Here is a 20,546-nt window from a genome sequence, read left to right on the forward strand (position 1 = left end):
TTTGATTCTGCACGTTATACAGAAATACCACTAATCTTTACGCTTGAGTTCATTTCTTTACGATCTCGTCAACAGGAACCTGCTGTAGATGAGATAATGATCCGTCTATAAAAAGCCTGAACAACACTATCCGCTGCTTTCGCCATGCTACGTCTCTCGATGTCGACCCGCACGCACACACGCAGGTATGAACAAAAGCGCACACGCTATCAGGAGTAATCGATCAGATGAGCTCTCCCCGGAGGATTACATCATCGCTCGACAAGCGGCCAATCGGAGTCCGGCAGAGGCTGCTCGCTCTGTGACCCCATTTGTTGTAAAAGAAAAGGTAATGAGAAAGAGGCGCCGGCTATTCTGGTCACGTCACACGGAGGCATTGATATGTTTGTCCAAGATATCTACTTATTCAAGTCTTAGTCACAGTAAGAGATGTGCAGGAACATAGAAGTGCAGAAATATCTTCAAGTTTAAGATTCATTTTTGTGCACTATATGTTTTTTTTCTATCTCACACTAAATTAAACTCTGCCTATTTATAAATATACATTATTATTATCATTTTGTACACAATATTAATATTATATTAATCTCTTATCCTTATCCTTTACTAAAATGTGTTGGATTCATGTTAATATGTATTTAAAGAAATTTAAATTTGTGGGGTTAAATTAGATATATACAAAATGTTTAATCAACCAAAGATTTTGGGACCCCCTCCCCTTGCAATACCTCCGCTGAACCCCTAGGGGTCGCGGACCCTTTGTTGAAGACCTATGATGTAAGACACAGGATATAAGCAATTTATCACATATTAAGAAAGAAATCTATTTGAAATTATATTTTTTTTATCATTAATGGGAAGGTTTTGTCATTTGATTGAAATGATCAGATGACTAGAGAGTCACTCAATCATTCTTGTCATTTCCTTTAAAAAGTAAAGATTTTTGGGCCACCCGCATAGATTAGTAGTTGTAGATCATATTACTGAAACACAGCCAGGATTTATTTGTCCAGACCCCAAAAGTTCAATTTCTGTGCCAAAATCTAAAAACAAAAAAAAATAAATAAAACATATAACCACAGCAGACTTTGAGTGTATAGCTTACCTTGATGTAGCCCCCAGTTGAGACCAGAAGAGAGTTGTCTGGTGAGAAGTGCAGATCTGTCACCCAGCCTCCGTGCAGTGAGTCCATGCCGTCCTTACTGTCCCGAGAACAAATCTTCAGCAGGACGCCATCCTTCACGCTCCAGAGCTGTTGCAGGTAAAACAGCAGATTTCATTTATTGGGTTTAAGTGTTAAGGGTCTCTGCTTTCAAGTTCTTTTGCTGATATGTCATTAAACGAGTGAGTCTGGTGTATATGCAGGATGGGGATTACATGTCATTCATTAATAAATTAGTAAATTACTCAAATTAATATGACACAAATGCACCTAACATAATATTAAAAATAACTGTAGGTGAGTAAATCAGTGTGCATATATGAGTGCATATGTGGGCATGTAGATATTGTATATGAAATCCAAGGTCCTACTGTCATCAGCATATTTTTATTTTATTTTTATTTTATTTAAATATTTTTTGTGCTCTTTTTTATTTTATTTACATATTTTCATGCTCTTTTTTTATTTCATTTTATTTAAATATTTTGTGCTCTTCATATATTTTTTTTATTTAAATATTTTGAAGACACATTTTTCTTGTACTCGCAAACAAAAATTAATAAATACATTTATAATTAAAAAAATAACTGTAGGCATTATTAAATTTATAAAATATGAATTAAATAGCGATTTAATTGGTACTTCTTTAAGTATTGTCCCACTATCTCCCACTTTTTGCCCATTTTAATTATAAACTGATTCAAATATAAATATATTTATATATTTAGTCCTGTATTTGCTTCATTAAACTAACGAGGGAACCGTCAGTATAACGCGGGTCACAGGTCACACATTTTGCCGGATCCAGATGTGATGTGTCTCAGTGAGGACACTGTGGACGCCTGTAGGCAGACACTAGCGGAGCCCTATGAAGGATAACATGAAGGACAACAGTCTGTAGGCAGACGGTGAAAGAAACCGTCTGCTGGCACGTTGGAGGCAGGTTTCTGTGCAGGAGGCGATCTACCGGAACAAAGCAATTTACTGAATCGTTACCAGCGTAGTTACACGGTCACTGTTGCCTACATTATTACCACAGCAACTCGTGCAGACACGTTAGTTAAACCTGGACAAATACTCTCAAATAACAGCGTGGGCAGTGTTAAATATCAATACACAGTAGCTGCAGAGACAAAAATGACATTAACGTACAGAATAATTTTGCTAAAACTGCAGCTTTGCAGTTTAAAAGACTTGTAGCTGGATCAGCCTGAGCTTCTCTTCAGCCTCAAAACGCGACAGAGGGAACAAAGAGGAAAGAGACGCTGCACAGATGTATGAAATGATGCAAATAATTCACGGCACACGAAGTAACGAAATGACGGTTTGTCATATTTTTGCATCGCATCATGTCTGTTTGCAGCTGTTACGCAACTGCTCACATGCCACGTCCGTTTGACAATGACACATCACATGTGCGGCTATATTTAACACTTGGCATGTTTTTTTTTGTGCTGCATGACTCACATTTGTTTCCATAGAAACTGTGGCGAGTTATCACCGTAGTTTATGTAATTGGATCTGATGGATCCGGTCATTTTCTGAATAATGGAGCCGTTGGCCGCAGAGGCCACCAGAGGGCATTAACCCTTCGCTGCACTCGGAAAACACAGCCTCTAACTTCACATTTACTTTGTGCGTCGTCTGTGCAGGCAATTCACGCCGCAAAGCCTCAGAGATCCAATTTGGCAGCTCGAGGCCTCTCCTTCACCTCCCACTGTCAGACATCTCCTCCTCTTCCTGCTCCCTTCTTCCCGACCACCACCACCACCCCACCTACCACCGTCGGAGAAGCGGCCATGCCTCCTTCCTTTCATCTCACCCTTCCCCGGTGCACTGCAGCAATCATGACGTATTAGTAAGCACTTTATCTAAATGAGTGATGAGATGTAATTACAGGGTGACTTCTGGTAGAAATGTTAGCTGCGCTAATTGCGTTTTTGTATGTCGCGCTGAAAATTAGGGGCTTCGGGACACCGTCACTGCCCATCACTGCACGTTTATGAGCATCTAAAGGCACAAGGCTCAGTGGGAAGTTTTTAATCACCTCTCTAAACCTTTTTCCGTCTCTCTACTAACCCCTTTAGCTCCCTCCATTCTCTATAGACAGAAAACCCTAAAATGCTTTTCAGGCCAAGGACCAAGTAGGGACCACCTACCTATCCTACTATATGTGTTCTATATTAAACTCAATCTAGTGCTATTTATGAATACACATTATCATTTTGCATTTAAATTTAAGCTATTCAAGTATTCGTTTTTTTATTTCAAACATGTGCAACAGTAGGGTAGCCGTGCAACTGTCGTAAACATAAATATATCTATATATATACCACATACTGTTAGCTTCTCTTCTGCTGATATTGCACAATGCGTCTGGGATTTCACGTGTAATATGCTGCCTTGTGATTGGCTCAGTAGCAATGGGGGCGGGGCCTACTGTGTACAGTAGGCTTAGATTGACAGGTCCAGTGTGGTGCTCTGTGTGAAGCGGTGTGCTAATGATACAGCTCCTGTATCGCTGAATGAGTGAACTGCTAATGTAAATGTAAATTGCAGGGGGAAAATTGGGTAAAAATAAAAAAAAATATATATAGTAAAATGTCTAATCAACCAAATATTTTGTGGCGCCCCCTGCAGTACCTCCACAGACCAGTCGTAACACTTAATTCAGCAAAATGACCATTTCTAAAGGTCAAGAAACAGGCGAGTGTTTCGAATACAGACCCGGATCTCCCCGTTGTCGTCCCCCGTCGCCAGGCGTTGACCGTCCCACGAGAACCGGCAGCTTCGGACGCAGTCCTGGTGGCCGTTCAGCGTGCGGACGCAGCGCCAGGACTCACAGCACCAGAGCTAAGAGCAGAAGGTTGAAACTGATGCATTGATTATGGTTTGAATGCACAGATCTGGACTCGGTCATTTAATTTATCCACCTAAATTAGTGACTTCCCCATAATTATTCAAGACTAAACTGTATGTTTCTGTATGACTGGGTACATGGCTAAATACAGACTCGTCATGTGCAACACCCCATATTCAGTGTTGTTGTAGAGCAACAACTTGGAGCACATGTTCACTTACACTTTGCTTTTTATATATTTTTTACATTCACGCGTGTATTCTTATTCTTATTGCCTACATTGCTCTTTGTTCTGAACACTGGGACACTTTGAGTAGGAGCTGCTGTAACGAAAAGTTAATTCCCCTTGGGATTGATAAAGTAATTGATTCTGACTCCGATTCTGGAATATGACAAGGGATTTCAGCAAAGCGTGAACAATATGTTAAGAGCAAATGTCCCCTCTTCGAGGATCTTGAAGTTTTTTTTTTTGTTTTTTTTTTCCACAGACCATCTGCTTTATAGTTTCAAACCGGAGCAGCGAGAGACACGTGACTCAAAAACTTGGTGGAGTAAATCTGTGAAAAGTGGTGTTGTAGTCAAAAAGTCAGAAGAACAGCACAGCAGAATGTGTGCAAATATACATCCTTTAAAAGGTTCAAAATTCCTACAACCTTGAACTTGAATGCTGAATTAAAAACACTGGTGCAAGAAATTGGATTTTTCAGACTTTCAGTCCTTTAAAGCTCGAGAAATAAATATTTTAACCTTTGAAAAACCTTTTTACTGTTTCAAATTATGGCACAATGTTACAATAAAGATGAATTATTTCGCTCATACCAGCAAAAACCCCCCGACTGATCTCACAAGAACAAATACTCATGCCAAATTAAGAGCTATTATTGTTAGAGCATCGTCTTTCTCCCATTTTCTTTTGGATTTCCCTCTCTGCCTCTCATCCATCCTCCTTTTATCTTTCCTTCCTTGCTTTCCTCCCTCCGCGTTCCCTCCTCAGCCCGATCGCATTCTGCGTTGCACTGAAAACAACCCAGCTCATAATTAGACACTTCATTTGGCAGTCAACTAACTATGTCTGCACACAAAGTCCCGTTCATCTGAAGGTCGGCTGCGGGGGGGGATAGAAATAGCTGGAGGAATAGGAATGAACGGAGCACAGCGCCCTCCCAGTTTATGCGGCGCGCCACAAAGACGGGTCACGGCTGGGCCTTTTCGGTTTGACCTCCAGATGGATGGAAAACGGGAACTTTGTGTGTGTGTTCAGCTAGAAAAGCCCAAACTCGGTCTGGAGAGCGAGGACAATGCGACTGCCTGCTAACCAGCCCCACAACACACACACACCTCAATTATGATCTTTGCCAAATCCATGAAAAAACACATTCTCTCTCGTTACCATTCACCGACAGAAGCCGGGTTGGCCGACGACCCAGCGCCTGTTCCCTACAGTAAGTAGTCGACCGAATCCAAATTCCCGCGTGAAACCCGGTGGCACTTGATTAACTGCTTTAACAAACGCCAGGCAGAGCGGCTTTGAATCGTTCCTAATGCCGGACACTGAGGGACACCGGCTGTCACGAGCGACTGAATGAATGATGAAGTGTAAACCTAACTCCGTTCCAGTAAAAGGAAGGAAAAAGAAGTTAAAATGTGGCCGGCCCCAGTACACTTTAGCTCCTGTTGTGCGGCGCGGCTCGTTCTTCTGTAAATGATGAGCTGGAAAAGCAGTGATTTAGCAGAAAGCTGCATCTCCGGACCACTGAGTCGGTGAAAGTCAGGCCAAAGTCGAGCGCAGGGGTGGCGGCGGTAAATGTTAACCTGGCAAAAGCTGCATTGAGACAGGGAGGTGGGCGGATGGGGTGCAGGTCTGCCAGGTCGGTCGGCCAGCAGAGCCTCGAGCTGCAGTTAGATTGGACATAGATGTAGGAGGACAGACTGACCCGCAGCCCTGGGGACATCTGCTGATCTCTAAGGTCCTTTTCCTGACTACTGTACAAACTTTTAGCCTCAGACATCACCCACAGCGACGCACCCACAGGCGTGAGAAGATGTGTAATAGGTCATGTTGCTACTGGAAGCGCAGACAGACAGACAGACAGACGTGTCGACTCCCTCGTGAGTAAGTGTGCAAATGTAAGTGTCGAAACCTTGGCGGTCTTGTCAGCAGAGGTGGTGGCAAAGAGAAATCCGTCCGGCGAGACGTGGCAGGACAGGATGGCCCCGCGATGAGCCTCCAGATCCTGCAGCTTCTCTCCGCTCTCGGTGTCCCACACCTTTACAGAGCGCAAGGAAAATAAAAGCCGTCACTAACGGTTTCCGGTTTCACGCCGCTGTCAAAAAAAAAAGGCTGCGACTTTCACCTTCACGGTCCCATCGAAGGACCAGGACAGCAGCCTGGAGTCGTTTGGCGAATTGGAGAGAAGAGAGAAGCTTCTGACTTGCTCCTTGTGGCCCTGAAGTACTTTGCACTCGCCTGATTGCCACCTCCACACCTACAGGGGGAGAAGAGAGGAAACAACCTTTCAGCTACTTGTATTTTTCCAAGCTCAGCTTAAAAATCTATTTATGAAAGAACACCTGTTCCCATGCTGCAATAGCGCACTTGTGTCCAACACCTTCTGTTACATCATAATCCCTGAAATCCAACTCTTTGATTCTTTACAGAACAAATTCTTTCACTTTGCATGTGTGTGATGGAAATCTATGAATCGGAATAGGAATGAATCCCTACTTTACAGGGACGAACATGTGAAAACGTGCACTCTCACACTAATTTTCCTAGGTAATAGTTATATACCGAACATCATTAAAATAGAAAAAATAATCTTTTTCCACGGATGGTTTCTGTCATTTTAGGTAATTTATATAATGTTGATGTCATGTACCACTGTCAATCATTTCAATAAGTTTCGTTTTAGTTTAGTTTAGTTATTTGACGCTATAGAAACTGGATGTGACATAATGGGGACTGGAAATTGACCGATATGGATTTTTAGGGCCGATACCGATGCGGATTTTTATTGGCCGATGGCCGATACGTGCTGCCAATTTTGCAGAGCCGATATTTGGAGCCGATACTGCTTTTTCTCCCTACATTTACGTGATAAAAATGACACAATGCTAACATTGGTTACAAGTCTCAATTCAACCAAAGAAATTAACACTTATTGAACTCAAAGAATATTTAAAGCTCTTAAAAAATAAACAGGTGAAAAGTGGTAGACGATTCTAGGGTCACAAACGTTAGCTAGCAAACTCCAACAACAGTAAAAATTAGGGCTGCTGCTTAATGACTGTAATTTGTTGGTGCTGAGTGATAAAGTAAATAGATCTTTGTTTGGTAACCAAAAAATAAAAAAAAACAAAAGTAAAACGTTTTTTCTTTTCCTATATTCTGCTAGTGGGGAAGGGGCGATGTATGGGCTGCACAGGGCTGCCTGTGGATGCAACTGTCTGTAAATCTTGATGGGGAAAAAAAGCTATATGTATCAGCGAATGCACGCACGCATCGACCGATGCCGATACCAGTAAAAAACGCAAATATCGACCCATCGATCTCCAATGGCTACTACCCGTCGCCATGCCAACCGCAAGAGTTGTAATAAAAAGATTAAAAATAGGTACCTTGTACAGCGTAGCATTAAATATGGACAACACATTGTCCATATTTATACCTTCTTTATTTGTCACAGCTAACGATGCGCCATAATTAAAGTTATGAAACAATTATGTAAGCTTAAGTTCCCGGATTCAATGATGTTCAAATGTTTTCAAATCAACTTCGCGGCAGCGGCTGGAGTAGTTTTGATTTTATAGCTGGGACACGAAAGAAAATTAAACTATTTGTCACCCCTTTAGGCGTACTTTCGTGTCTCTAATGGGCGACGCTATCGTTTGCACATTACACAGATCTCTATCTTAGAGGTGGAAAGCAAAAACGCACTCAAATAAAAACCTATTACCGACTGTAATGGGACACAGACGGCGGTGCAACATTTTTTTTTTATTATTATTATTAGAATAAGGAATACGTTTTCTAAAGGTAAATACAAACGCAGTGCAGCCTCATGTGCAGCACATGGAAATGCAACTGTACAGCACTGCTAATGGCAAATTTGGGTAAATTCATTGGTGAAGTTAAATCTGCATCCATGCATCACTCTACAGGACGCCTGTGTTGTGTAGGTAAAGGCAGGCAAAAGAAAGAGGAATGCAACAGAGCTCAAAGTTGAAGGCGGGACAGACGGAATCACCCAGATGATCCTATCAATCACTGCCTCGTGTGCAACGTTGCACCTTTTCCCCCCTGGATACGATCTGTCACTGCTGCTAAGGTTAGAATCTATCACGGCCTAACGCTGGCGCCATCACGCCTATTTACATTCACCCCGCGTCCGCATTAGCATCTTAACACGCACTTCCATTTCCTAGCGAGCACATGTCAAACAGCGTGAATTTGAGTAGTTTTTTGAATAGGCTGCAGACGGTCGGAGAATAGCGATGGCGCAGGCAGCGGCCGCGTGAATGCAGAATGAGGCCTTTGGAGAGAGGGCGAGGAGGCGCCGCGGTGGACGGGTCTGTCGGCGAGAGGGAGGGATGAAGGAGGAGGAGGAGGAGATGAGGGGAAAGGGAAATGATCAACGGAGCATGAACGCTGGGGGTTGACGGAGCGTAACGGCTCCGAACTACACACTCGCACGCAAACACAGGCGGCCGCACGCAATCAACGCGAGAGATAAAGAGCTACCTAGAGGAAAAGGAGGAGAAAAGGAAGGAGGGGAGACAAAAAAGAAATAAAAAAAGAAGGATGGAGAGGTGAAGAGGGCCGACAGAGAAGCTGGCAGAGTGTAACAGGTAGGGGGAAAGGCGAGACCCGTAACACCGCGAGGATGAATGATACAGCGCTGCGTTTCTGCTAAAGGTGAGGAATGTGGACGGAGGGGAAGAATAATCAATAGCGGAAAAGAAAAATTGGAAGTATGTTTGGGGGAGTGGGTGGAGGTGAAGGAACAAGGCATCAATTAGGCAGGAAAGGAAGGTGAGGATGAGGGACAGGGTGATGAATGGGAGGCGGAGAAGGAAAAGAAAAAGAAATACCGAGCGTAAAAGACAGCGAAACCGAGGGAGGAGCGGGGGGTTTAGCGGGGGTTCAGCCTACCCTTATGGTGGCGTCCTCCGAGGATGTGATAAGCGTTTGGCCGTTCTGGCTGAACTGGCAGTGCAGCACAGTCTTAGTGTGTCCCAGCAGAGTGGCTAGGAGCTTCCCAGAGGGCACCTCCAACACCTGCATGGAAGGAAAGAAGCATCAGTGGCAGACATATTCAAGCAAAACCACGGTTCAAGCTCAGAAAAACTCACAACCTGTCTGGAACGTCTATAAAAACTTACCAAGATACAGTCAAGAGAGGGAAAAAAAAAAAAAAAAGTGGCCCAGAAAAGTTACTTAAAAAAGTTTGAGGCAGTACTTGAGAACGAGCGATAGAAAGACCCCACCGCTGGCTCGATGGTGATAAGAGCATCAAAAAGAGGAGTTAGGGGTGGAAAAAAAGTGCAAGCTTTGTGTGCAATCGTGCAGTCTGGTCAAGGCCGAGAGAACCGCAGGAGGTCTGACAGCCCTGCAGATAGCACCGGTGGAGCCGGAGAACAAAACTGCTTTGATGCTCAAAAGATTCTCAGCCAAAGAATCTTTTTTTTTTCTCTCCTTAAATGTCATAGCATGTTCTCACTCGGGAATTGCAGCTTCTGCATAAAATCCTGTAGTAATAACTTCTTCAAGATGGAAATCTACAGGATACTCGAAGCTGTTTTTTCCCACATTTAGAGAAATATAAGGTGTAAGAATGTCCTTAAAGAGGTCAGTCGAATGGAGAGACTTCAGGAGTTTAGCCAGACTAACTTTTGTGAAACTCTTGGAGCAACAACACTTTGGCATGAAGTGAAAAACCTCGACATAAAACACTGGACAAACATTCATGGTCCAAAGAGGAAGACTCCTAATGACTTGGACACTCGGCCACTTTTTGTCAATTATTGGATGAAATTAGTTTTTTTTTCACCAATTAAATTTTAATTTAGTGTCAAAACTATAACTAACTTTAGCTTGTTCTACTCTATGTTTAACAAGCAAATGTTAGCAAAAACAGCTTCTGGATTTGGAGTCGGTTAAAAGCTAAAAAGTGAATAAAATGAATTATTACTGAGGTGGAGCACGGTTTAAATTACAGCCGCAATTATAAAATTATTTACTGTAACTTATCCACCGACCTATTTTTCTCTGATTTAACACCGGAGATTAATCAAGTAATAAAAAAAAGATATGAAGCGGCTCTTATGGTCAAGTCATTAGCCACCATGTGGGCAAAAAGCCCTTCAGCTATCGAGTCCCCGGTTCAACTCGCGGCCAGTCGGTCCTTTGCTGCCCTATATTTCATGGCTCCTTCATTTGCGACTGTGCGACAGAGGCAGAATAAAAATAAATCCTTAAGAAAATATGGAGATCGGGGGGGGGGGGGCATAGCTCTCCTGGCTGAGACAGCAACCCCATAAACCTCTCTCTCGCTGCATTACTTCCCGCCTCTATCCGCTGAAAAACTACCCAATACGAGGCACAAAAGGCCAAAACAATAACTAAAAAAATAAATAAATGAGCCACTTTGAGGAAAATATGCAGCTCTGGTTCACTTGGACCTGCAACTCTGCAGACTTCACGTCACATAGGAGCAATTTGGAGAGTGTTTCAATGCGGGGACCAAACAAATCTTAAGAAGTACGGGGGAAAACGTTATCTCCAGACCAGCACAGCTCCTTCGCTTTTTAAAAAGTAGGAAAGGGGAGGCGACAGGACTCGGGGTTTTAACAGGCTCTAAAACATTTAGGTCTCAGAGGAGGAGGTTGAAATGTCTGCGCAGAAGGCGCCTCAGGGCAAACGTCGGCCGTGTTTGTCAAGCCGCGCGGAGTGAGACGCAGGTTTCAAAGCCTCGAAGGAAACGAATCGGCAAGCTGTACACATCCGGCTCAAGGATTTCTGGGATGGTGCAGAAAGAAAAAAAAAATGCCTCAGGGTATTTGGTAAGAAAAAAAAAAAAAAAAACAAATATAAAAGCAGGCTAATGTGAAGAGGAATGATGGGGAGCGACCGCTTTAATGGCACTTTCAAGGGATTAAAGGTGAAAGTGGTGAACACGGAGTAACGGCGATAATCTTCCCGTCTCTTAAAAAGCCCTGGAAAATAAATATTTAGTCAACTTAAAACACACACACACACGCATAAGCAGCATATATATCTCGCACACATATATATCTCACTTTCCCTGCCATACCTGCACACTGCCTGTGATTAGAGCTACTGCCAGCACCCACCCCCTGTAGGAGGTCAGCAGTCGTCGGATTCTGCAGCCAACTGTCCTTAGTACATGACTGGCTGTCAGCGCCGCTGCCTGGCACAGAACGCACACACACACGCACACGGACGCGCCGCTCAGTCACAAAGAATGCGCACAGCAGTCGTCTCCTGCACATCTCGGGACAAGTTGTCAATATATTTCATTAGCATAACAAAGCCTGGCATCTCCAGGGTGACACGACAAAATGACAGATTACCACTAATTTTGTACACTGGTTATAAATAAGTGAAGATGAGGGAAGAAGAAAAAAAATAAAAAATAAAAAATAAATAATGCACTGCAGCAGACGGAGGCAGCGGGAACGTGTGCAACTTTGCACCAGAGCTCCACCTGGTGTTTGGTCAGGGGGCTGCATCTGCCAACGCTGTGCAGACTCGGTGAGCGTTCATACTGTAGTTCAGGGGTTTTTCAGGTCAAGGATCCACAAATTGATGGACAGATTAAGTAGAGACCTCATACCTACTATATGTGTTCTATATATTATTATTATTATCATTTTGCATCCAAATTTCAAATGTGTGCAACAGTAGTGTGGCCACGCTGCCGGAAACATACCCACATATCACAGTTGAACACAGCGAAATTACTTAAACACAACTGAATAATTGACAGTTCCAGGATTTAGCTTTAAACATAACTGAATGTAGTAGGGACACCAGTCATTTTGATCTCTTCTGCTAATATTTCACATTCTGCCTCCACTTAATCCTTCACTGAAATATATTGGATTCATGTTAATGTGTGTTTAAAGAAGTTTAAATCTGTGTGAGAAACCTGCTCTACTGGTTGCAGACCCCCTGTTGATGACCTGTGCTGTAGTTCATAATAATAATAATGTTTTTTTTTGTTGTTGTTGCCTTAAATTAATTAATTCATTTTTAACATTCAACAGTGAATGAGAAGAAAACATGCAAGGGGTTTGCATCTTCCTTATATCGTCCCTTGTGTCTCCAAAACAGTTGGACATGGACCTTCTGAGGGTGTCCTGTGGTGTCTGGAAACATTGTTGTTAATGGGAGCCTTTGGGTCCTATGTGTTGAGGCTGGGGGCCTCTATGGATCATCCCACAGATACTACTGCCATCAAAGAGCAGTCTAGTTTAAGTAACATCCACATGAATCCCAGGCCCAAATGTTTCCCAGCAGAACATAAAATTTGTAACAAGGTGTCACCCACCAAACACCAGACGTCATTTCAACGTTGGTTTTTGGGCTAAATCTGGTCGGTCCGTCATAGTCTTGATTTAGTCCAGAAATAGTTGTTGAAAATTGGGTTGTGTCTTTTTGAAGACGTCTTTTCAACGACATGAAAATGACGGCTTTTCACCTTTCACTTTTCAACCAAATATAGACGTTGTTTAGACGTACATGAGTGACGTCTTTTCAATGTCTTTTCAACTACTTTTTGCTGGGTGGGCAATGTTATTCACCTGTTTTGGTGGTTTAAATGTTGTGGCTGCTCGGCATCCGTGAAACTAAGCAATGTTATTCTGAATCCTCAGCACGTATCCTGAATTCACCCACGGGATTATGTTTCATGTGCATCAGTCGCACAGGTTTTTTATCCTTTCATAAATTAAGAAGTGAGATCTGTAATCATCTGAGCTCCTTTAAGACCTGTTTCCAATAATCCTCTCATATCTCCGGGTTCAGGAGACAAGAAGGGAGGCAATTAAAATCATTAACTCCTGTATTCATTAAGACTGCAGGACCTTTTAATTAATTAAGAGTTGCACTACTCTGTAGGTCGCTGAAGCACTGAAGTGTCGAGGGACTCTGCTTGATTAAGCGTTTGTGTTTTAATATAGGAGCCGTCAGGATGTCCTCTGCCGTTGCAGTGTAACACGCAACAGACACGACGCAGCCCACGTCCACAGAAACCACACACACTTGCCACAGAGCAAACTCATTCTCGGCCGGAAAACTCCAATTTATCACCGGAGCGGCAGCGAGAGCACAGGGACAGACAGAACAAAGGAGGAGGAGAGATAAAACAAAAAGTGTGAGACGGAGGTGTGGAATGTGAAAACAGAGCAGGAGTGAGCTTCAGAATATAAATCACAGGTTTAAAAAAAAAATAAACATAATGAAAAGAGAGCGAAGGGAGCGGGAGATGAAAGAGATGTTCGGAGCGGACCTGATGTACAGCTGACAGGACGGATAAAAAAAAAAAAAAATGTGACAAAGCTAATGTCAGATCTCGTGACCCAACAAGGCCTCAAAAAAAGGGGCGACGTGGAAAAGAGGTTTACACATCCATGCACGCACAAAAGAACAAAAGGCACATCTGAACTCACACACACAGACGCCAAACTGAGAATGTGGAGCAATAATGTTTGACATTTGTGAGTTTGCTTGAAAATTAACTTAGAGAAATATTGAAAAGAAGTTTGGAGATTTGCAGCAAAGATGTCAAAGTGATTGTCGTTGTTTTTATTAAAGCATCTTCTGTGTTTGGGAAATTAATTTATATTTAACAGTACAGTGCAGGCGTGTTCAACATTTTGCAGAGATGCAGAGATTAAGTAGGGACCCGCTACCTATTATATGTGTTATATTAAACTCAGCCTGGTGCTATTTCTAAATAAACATTATTATTGTCATTTTGCATTCAATATTAAGCTATTGCAATATGTTGGATTAATGTTAACGTGTATTTAAATAAATTTAAATTTGTAAAAAATTTTGCGACCTCCTGCAGTGCCTCCACAGTCCCCCTAGGGGGAGACCTATGATTCAGTGAACAATAGATGCAAATAAAGACTATTATTTATATTAATTGTTTGTGTTTTAAAGGGTCTGCTATGTCTAACCAACTTAAAATTTGTTTCTTTAAAAGCCTATAAGAACATTTTTCTTTTTATACTAATTAAAACACTTTTTTCTAAATAACACGTAACTAAAAACCTTGGTTTTCTACCTGGACCGTGCCGTTCTCCTGGCCCAGCACCACCGCAGAGGGCTGCCTGCACATACACGTACACCGGATCCTGGATGACTTCTCCTCGGACTGGAACAACACCGACCCCGTTCTGCCGTCACGCACCTGAAACACACACACATCGTTTCCCATTAAAAACCTGCACATCGTGGCGCACACTCAAAGAATAAACCACCAGGCTCACCACCATCTTATTTACACGCCGGTTAATCACCTGCAGTCTGTTGCAGTTGTCTGCTGCAGACACGATGATTTCGTCGCCGTTAAAGAGGACGTCCGAGTCTCTCTTCAGGTAGATGGCCGCGGACGTGTGGACCTTCCTGGTCTCCCATAACTACGGACCGAGCAACATGAGAGACATGTGAAGCCAGAACATGCATTCTCCTCATTATGCTGCACGAACCCACTAAGAATAACGTGTCTGTGGTGGTAAATACGTAATCAGTAGATGCATGGGAGATGAATTCGACAATATTTGGAAGGTGGTCATAATGTTATGGCTGATCTGTGTCTATTATTATACTTTTTTGTCGCTCGCGAAAAATAAAGTTGTCACAGATGCAGCAGCAGCAGCGTCCCTGAGCATTCCTCATTAAGAAGTGAAACCGGGAACAGCTGGCCGGGACGAGCAAGGCGCAATTAGCCGACTGGTGATGTTCAGCGACGGCGCTGCTTTCGTTTCACTGTCAGATAATTACAACGGCGCTGACAGCATCTCCGCAAGCTGGTCTCCTAATGCAGATTCTCTCTCTCTCACCCTCACGGTCTGGTCATCGGAGCAGGAGAGCAGCTGCGAGCCGTCGGGAGAGAACTGGACGCGCTGGACCCAACTCAGGTGACCGCTGCAGTCGGCCATCTTCTTATTGGCCTCCAGGTCCCACAGCTTGAAGACGCGGACACACATTCACATTAAAAACGTCTCCGCCTAAATAAACTTTCCGCAGTAAGATGCCTCGAAGAAGAAGGAGTATGTTTTACCTCCACTGCGTAGTTTGAGAAGGCAATGGCCAGCAGGTTACTGGTGGGACAGGCGTGACAGTACTGCACCGTGCTCAGGCGACTGGTCTTTATCTCCAGCAACATGTCGCACGTCTCCACATCAAACACCTGAGAAAACAACAAACAATCAGTGTCGTCCAGTGTTGCCACAGTTACTTTACTACTCGGTATTACTGATACACTGTACAACACACTGTTTGTACCTCGTCCATCAGGAAAGAGATACAGGAACATTTAAAGGAGACAAACAGACTAAGGGGGAGCTTCTTACCCAGAGCTGTTAAAACAAGGGTGTTTTAGTTAAATGAGGGGGTCTCTGGAAAATTTTATGTTCTCATAATGACAATAAAGACTCTTGATTCTTGATTCTGATTCCTGACTACTCCTTTAAAAAGTAATTTAGTTACTTTATTATTGATTACTTGGTTTTAAAAGTAACTAAGTTAGATTATAAGTTAACACCATAAAAATGATATCCGGTATTGCCAGTACTCACTTCATTGGAAGTACATTTTTAACAGTTTCAACCTAAAAACTACTTCCTGACACAAAAAAAAAAAAACACATGTTTTTATTAGAGTGCAGTGTTACTGGTAACTGATTACTCCTTTAAAAGGTACTAACATAGTGCCTTTATTTCTGATTACTTTATTTCAAAAGTAACTAACTTAGATTACAAGTTACTTTGTTCGTAGCTTTCGGCAGCAAGCACCAAAAAAAAAGAAATAAATAAAAAAAATACATGTTTTTATTAGAGAGCAGTGTTGCCACAGTTACCTTGTAAAGTAATCTGATTACTGATTACTCCTTGAAACAGTAGCAACATAGTTACTTTACTGATTACTTTATTTCAAAAGTAAGTACGTTACATTACAAATTACTTTATTACTTGCATTCAGCAGTTACGAAAGTTACTTTAATAGATGATTAGTGGTTTGGAAATAGTAACGTGTTAGATTATTCATTATTGGAAAAAAGTAGTTAGATTACACTGGTGTCGTCTCTGTCTTTGTATGAAGCTGTAGAAAACTTAAGCATCTACTTTATTCTGATACGTGTAGAATAATCTTAAAAACATAAAATACATTTGCAGCGTCAAAGTTAAAGTCTGTGTTTGAGTTGTTTCTTAAAAAAACGAACGAATTAAGATGCAACAGACAAAGACGGACTGATTACAGAACAAGACCGGCTGATTCTGGAAAGCTCAGGAGGGAAGTGGTGAACATTTACAACCAGGACACACACTCAGGACAACGCAACCTCTGATCCCCTCTCCACTAAAACAACACAGCAACAACAAGGGCAGGAAGGAAAGAGTGAACAAATAAAGGACACGATGCATCAACCACAACTGGCAACCAATTAAATATGAACCCATATTTACTTTATCCAAGTATTTTCTTCTGCACGCTACACACTCACCACAACAGCATTTCTGGCAGCACATATGAGGCGTCGGCCGTCCGCCGTCCAGGTGCTGCACTTGACGAGGACGTCTTCGTCGCTCTCTGCGAACACATCCCTCACGTTGATCGTCTTCCACTCGTTAGCGGACGAGACCTGGAAGAGCTGCACATATGCATAAGGAGACAGTTTAGACGTTTAGAAGAATCCTGTCCAGTGCGTTTCACTGGACGATGCCTATTATTAGCACAATAAAAATAGCCACTTTGTCCTTGCTTCTATTTGAATGGCTCTTCTGAGGCTCGTACAGCTCTGTAATTGTGTCCCAAGATAGAAGAATAGGAGCCGAATTGTGTCGTAATGAGACGCTTGTAACAATATATACACCCAAGATTTGCTGCATTAGAGCGCATCCAGTGAATCGTGAATCGTGCACAGCTTAATGTGGCCTCGGGAAAAAGGACAGCTTCACGAGAGTCGGGTTTAACGGCGGTCACCTTAACGGTGCCGTCGTTGGAGGACGTGGACAAGTAGCTGTCGTCGGGGGAGAAACAGCAGTGGTTGACCGGCTCGAAGTGGCCGAACATGGTGTTCTGGGAGGACGGCTTGTTAAGGTTCCACAGCTACGGAGACAAAGGAAGGAGCGTGAAGAAGAGACGTGTGGTAAATGTGAAGCGTGTGCGAGACAGGTTTAATTTAAATCGCACACACCTTGACGTTCAACATCTTGTCGTTGGAGCAGGTGGCCAGCAGGAGGCGCCGCGGCGTGTTGGTGAACTCGCAGTGGTTGACCTGCTCTTCGTGCTCCTCCGCAAAGACCCTCAGCAGCTTGGCTTGCTCCACGTTCCACACCTGAAACCAACCCAGATATATTCTATTATAATATACTGCTTCATTAGGGCCTTTTTGCACTCGAAGGGAAACACTCAAAGTAAATTGAAAGCTGTTCATGAACAGTTTGGAGCTCATTCATGGGTCTTGGGCTCTTTTGAAAGTCAAGACTCTGAAGTTTCTATCGCAAAAGTCATAATCACTCTAAGTGGTATTGTTCCTGAGGAATCAAAGTTAGCACACAGTTAAAAATAAGGGTTCGCCTGAATTGTTTTTGCTATCTGATGCCTTCAGATGAAACCGAGGACACACCTCATCTGGATAACACAAGATTATCATAGCATAACATCTTACCTACTTCTAGTTCGAACAAAACTGAGTTTCTTTTACCCTTTTTGTCTAAGGGTATAACCAGACGTTTCCAAACTGTGCCATTTGGACACGTTTTGAATAAAAAGGCCATAACTTTTGAACACTTCAACGTACAGTCATAATCTAGGGATCCACTGAAAGGTGACACTCAGAAAATAGTAACAGAGTTGGTGAAGTAAAATTTTTTGAATTGTTTCTCATTTGAAAATTATGCAAACATCGCTGTTTCAATACGCACTGTCTGTCTGCGAGGAAACCAAACTTCTCCGGGGAAGTAGCATATCATTGTTTATAGCAGCTCATTGGCTCCACTAAGTTGGCTGCAATTGGCTCAGTGTGTGGATGAAAGAAGGAAGAAGAGGCTTCTTTCTCCCGCTCACTCTCATTGGCCTTCGAAGGCTGTCGACGGGACAAGGTAGCTCTGAACTGGTTCAATGAGGTGTAAATCAAAAAAGAAATTCAGTGTATTTTTTGATAAGATACATAGATTTCGATGTATCTCCTTCTTCATCCAGGACGTTGAAACAGCTCTTTGTGGATTTTTATGGAACTAAAAGTAGTTTTTAGATTGAGATGGACAGTTTGGACCTTTATTGATACAAAATAGGCGTTTTGACCTGAATAATATTGATTGTCGGATCGATATGAGGCTTTACTGGTAAGTTTACGCTTGTTTCTCATTTTTATTGCTTTGAACAAAATGTTTTGGTTGTGTCGTTGTGTGTTCGTTGCATCCTATAATGGCTTATATCAATGAAATCAGAAGAAAATGAGCTTTCCAACGACATGTTGCATGTAGCATTTGCTCAAACACAACTCATGTACAGAGCTCCGATTTGTTCAAAAAAGAAACTACTGCCGTCCGATATACGACTACGTCTACCTTGACTTTCCTGTCGCTGGAGCAGGTCGCTATGAGACGATCGTCGGGGGAGAAGGCACAGCAAAGCACTTCGTCATCGTGGGCCTGGATCTCTGTGAGCTTCTCACCTGAGGTACTTTTAAACACCTGGGTAGACAGGTACAACAGCAGCAGTTAAACGTCAACGCACAAGTGCAATAAAAGCAATAAAATAGAAAAAAAAATTGCAAAATGTATAAACAAATATTCCCAAATTTCAGTCCTGTGAAGACCATAAAAAAATACTAAATAATCATACAAAATTGCGAAATTGGTAAAATAAAGGGATAAAATAAAGCCTAAAACGAATGATTAAATCCAACACATGCAGCATATTTTAAGTAGGTTCGGTCACGCTGATGACAATGCAGCAAAAGTGGGTTGCTTTTCATATTTTCCATACGTACCCTGAGCGTCTTGCTCGCTCCGCAAGAGGCGATCTTGGTTCCGTCGTGGGAGAAGCAGGCGGAGTAGACGGAGCCCTGGTGAGGGTGGATCACCAAGAGAGACAGACTCTCCACGCCGCTTATGTTCCTGTATGAAAACAGAAAAACGTTATACGCAGCTTTTAAGCTTCCTCTTTTGTACCAGTAACATTGCAGTGGTAATTAAAATAGGGCTGAAACTAGACAGAACACATAAGACTGTTAAAACACCACTACGACTGTGACTATTTTGCATAAAGATGACTTTTTTACACTTATTATCAAGGACTCAGGAAGGAAAAACAATAGTCTGAGTTTAACTCAATGTGGTTTAAAAAACTCGTTTTCGTTATGAGAGAAAACGGACTTAATTATGAGAGAAAGATTGAAATTACAGCAGGTCAATGTAGAGTTTCCCGGTGTCGGCTCGCTCCTTCGCCTTCGCCTTCGCTTGCCTGTACACCTCAGAGTCGTGCGGCTGAGACAGAGCAAGCTGCACTACGTCGGGGAACGGACGCTGCTCCAGCTGATGGCCATTCAGAGACAGAAACTCCTGGAACTGACTGCGAACTTCGCTGTTCTGAAAAAGGACAGAAAACACAAGCGCGGGTCAGTCACTCAAGCGGCAGAAGTTGCATTTACATAATCAATTAATCCGTTTCAATCGTTGCTTAGGCACAGAAATCCTAAATTGCTGTCGAGTCAGAACTTTCTAAGCCTTGTAAGTGCGCTTGTCCTTGTGAAGCAGGTGTAGGAGTTCCGCATCGTAGCCCTAAGCTTCCCCGGACGTGTCTAATAAACCATCTGCCAGGAATGCAATTCGCTGTCTTACAATGATGAAAATTGGTGAGGGAGCAAGGGACACGCAAAACATGGACGCACAATAAACCTGTCTACGCAGATGAGATAATCAAAAACTACAGTTTGGGGGAAAGAAAATAAGTTTCAAAGAGAGGACGTCCATCCAAGCCCGAGGCAGGCAGAACTTGTAAACGTCTCGACTCCTTCGGGAGGGTTTAATTCATGTGCACAGTTTGCAAACCTCTTTGTCCAGGATGGATCCGTACTCCACGTAGTCGTTGATGAGGTGAGCCGGACCCATTATCTTGGCCTTGATGCTGACCCAGTCCAGAGAGAACATGAGGGAGTAGAGGTCCTAGACAAGACAAGAGACAAACAAGAAAGGAGTATGAAAAGATAGCGGCAGAGCAAATAAATGGGAATATCCTAACTAGTGCAATGACCTGTATCAGAT

At 42.8% G+C, this 20,546-nt stretch overlaps 1 protein-coding gene across 2 annotated transcripts in view; it reads right to left on the reverse strand.

The window, feature by feature from the left end:
- Positions 1–20,546, reverse strand: part of apaf1 (apoptotic peptidase activating factor 1) — a 45,050-nt gene that overhangs the window by 19,430 nt on the left and 5,074 nt on the right. For both annotated transcript variants that reach the window (XM_047575605.1, XM_047575604.1), the window contains 16 exons: positions 20,334–20,447; positions 19,687–19,871; positions 19,274–19,400; positions 18,849–18,974; positions 17,474–17,614; positions 17,260–17,385; positions 16,781–16,927; positions 15,338–15,466; positions 15,117–15,242; positions 14,574–14,693; positions 14,339–14,464; positions 9,175–9,300; positions 6,377–6,508; positions 6,164–6,289; positions 3,890–4,015; positions 1,106–1,252 (listed from right to left, as the gene is read on the reverse strand). In XM_047575605.1, the coding sequence (XP_047431561.1) occupies positions 1,106–1,252; positions 3,890–4,015; positions 6,164–6,289; positions 6,377–6,508; positions 9,175–9,300; positions 14,339–14,464; positions 14,574–14,693; positions 15,117–15,242; positions 15,338–15,466; positions 16,781–16,927; positions 17,260–17,385; positions 17,474–17,614; positions 18,849–18,974; positions 19,274–19,400; positions 19,687–19,871; positions 20,334–20,447 (2,124 nt within the window). The remainder of the gene's footprint in view (positions 1–1,105; positions 1,253–3,889; positions 4,016–6,163; positions 6,290–6,376; positions 6,509–9,174; positions 9,301–14,338; positions 14,465–14,573; positions 14,694–15,116; positions 15,243–15,337; positions 15,467–16,780; positions 16,928–17,259; positions 17,386–17,473; positions 17,615–18,848; positions 18,975–19,273; positions 19,401–19,686; positions 19,872–20,333; positions 20,448–20,546) is intronic.

This window comes from Mugil cephalus, chromosome 22 (assembly GCF_022458985.1).
Source record: "Mugil cephalus isolate CIBA_MC_2020 chromosome 22, CIBA_Mcephalus_1.1, whole genome shotgun sequence".
NCBI lineage: Eukaryota > Metazoa > Chordata > Actinopteri > Mugiliformes > Mugilidae > Mugil > Mugil cephalus.